Source organism: Aotus nancymaae, unplaced genomic scaffold, assembly GCF_030222135.1.
Source record: "Aotus nancymaae isolate 86718 unplaced genomic scaffold, 86718_ANA_hifiasm-v0.15.2.pri h1tg000108l, whole genome shotgun sequence".
NCBI classification, from domain to species: Eukaryota; Metazoa; Chordata; class Mammalia; order Primates; family Aotidae; genus Aotus; species Aotus nancymaae.
This window is the reverse complement of record NW_026988523.1, coordinates 31938217-31940417: the sequence shown is the minus strand read 5'-3', so window position 1 is coordinate 31940417 and position 2201 is coordinate 31938217. Positions and strand designations below refer to the sequence as shown.

The window sequence follows — 2201 nt, the reverse complement described above, 5'->3', positions numbered from 1 at the left end:
AGTCAGACTTAGGAGTCTGGGGACAGAATAAGACTAGGTAAAGAAAGAGCAAAGACTTGGCTCTCTTTGACCAGGTGGACATTGGCCTGGGGAAAGTAAACTGTCAGCTCAACTAGGTAAAATTTGTCTTTTTTTTTTTTTTTTTTTTAGAGGAAACATATATCAGTAACATGGTTGTTAGAAAGTGAGTCCCCTGGGAAGATTTACTCCCCAAATATTTAGTCCTTTCAAGTCGTTTTTCTCCTCCAGAGATGGATTTCAGTGGATTGCAAATGCTGGTCTCTATTTTTGACAGCTCCAGCTTATGGAGGAGAGAAGCAGAAGCCCAAGCTGCCTGAGTCCCTGACAGAACTATTTTTCTTCCAGATTTGACGTGGTAGCCCGGCAATGTCACAGCAGAAGCAGCAATCTTGGAAGCCTCCAAATGATCCCCGGTGCTCCACTCCCCAATGCTCAAACCCCTGCCTGGCTCCTGGTGGTGCTCCCCATTCAGAAGGCTGTCATTCCATTTCCCAAAGGCCTGAGGTTCAGAAGCCTAAGAGGGCTCGTCGAAAGCTGCGCTGCCTCAGTGGAGGCACGACCTACCACTGCAAAGAGGAAGAGTGCATTGGTGACTGAGTCCAGAAGAGCTGAGGCACAGGTGCAGTTGCTTTACCCCAGCTTTGGGTGCTAATTCCCCCTTGGAAAGCCAGGCCCTCAACCTCTCATTTGGGCTGGGAAACACTTCCTGATCCCCAGTTCCACAGAGGCTAGAACTAGGCTGAGCCACGCTACTGCTGCTCTCTTCCACTCGCCCCTTCAGCTCAGCAACAATAAAGCTGCTTTACTTGGAGCCCTGACTTCTGTGAGTTGTTAAGACCCCTGCTCAGTTGTGCTGAGACCCCCGCCTCAACCCAGGTGGATGTTGCTTCTCCTCCTTCCTCCTAAGACAGCTGATGGTATTTTTAAAAAGCAGATGCTTTGGGATTTATGTCTCAGTTTCAAACAGCCTCACAGCCGTCAGCCTATGTCTTTGCATAATTCTAGCACCAAAGACGACAATTCAATAAACATGTGTTGAGCACCTACTGTGTACTGGCCTCTGTGTTTACAGATGTAAGTGGGAAATCTGTCTCTGCTCTAGAAAGCTTATAATCCAGTAGGAGATGCAATGGACACTCCAGATAGAAACATGTGGATTAATAGATATCATTTTAAGCTGATTAACTTATTTTTATCTCTCAATTTGTGTTCAGAAAAACCGAAAACAGGAATTTAAAAAGTACATAAGGTCAAAGACAGCAGAGAGAGGAGACCCATTTGATGGTGTAGATCTAAGGTGGTTTCCCAGGTCTTGGAAGGAAAGAGAGTATCCCACCTGGGAGTGGGGAGAAGAGACTCCCTGGGGCAGGAAGCATTTAAATAAGACCTCTAAAGATAGCAGGCCTTGGTGCTTGGAGGTGGAGTGAGGAGGAAAGATCATCCAGGTGGTCAGCATAAACAAATGCGTAACAAGGGCGGTACTTGCCAATGGTGTGAATTTCAATTTGGCTGGAGTGCCAGGTGTAAGATGAGAGATGTCACACAGTTCATAACCCCACGTCTCCATGACAATTCAAACCAGCTTTAGGTATTAAACATCAGCTACCAAAAGATCGTACCTCTGGGAAAAGTCTGGGCCCAAGCCCAGGGTCTGGTAGTTTGAGATGAGGGGAGCGTGACATAAAATACACAGGCCTGAAAGGGGACTTGAAGCCCAACTATGATGCATATAAATATAAGCTTATATAAATATTTTTGCTGATCTACATTTTTGGTGGGACATTGAAAGCATTTAATTTTTTAACAAAGTACCCAACCCAATAGATTATATTGACAAGGCTCAGAGTAGAATTTCAACCTGTAATATCCAGTATGTAGAATTCTCATTTCCAGAGCTTAGTAATTCTCCTCATTGCTGGGACATGATGTTACCTCTGTGAATAAACACATGTATATGCAGATATGCATCATAATTATATATAATTATAATTTCATATGCTGCTTTTTCTCATTAAACAAATGACACACACTCGTACAAAGATTTGTTAATGGAGATAAGCTTACAGAAGACGACTAAGACCAACCTAAAATCCTATCACCTAAAAATAATCATGAATAATCATTTCATAGATGTATTTGTAAACCTTTAAACATCACAAAATGGGTTCATTTCAGAGTAT

At 43.3% G+C, this 2201-nt stretch overlaps 1 protein-coding gene across 1 annotated transcript; it reads left to right on the top strand.

Moving 5' to 3' along the window:
• The first annotated feature begins 387 nt into the window (after positions 1-387).
• LCE6A (late cornified envelope 6A) lies at positions 388-618 on the top strand. Its single transcript, XM_012462766.2, has one exon. The coding sequence runs from the start codon at positions 388-390 to the stop codon at positions 616-618; it is 231 nt and encodes a 76-aa protein (XP_012318189.1).
• Positions 619-2201: the final 1583 nt, after the last annotated feature.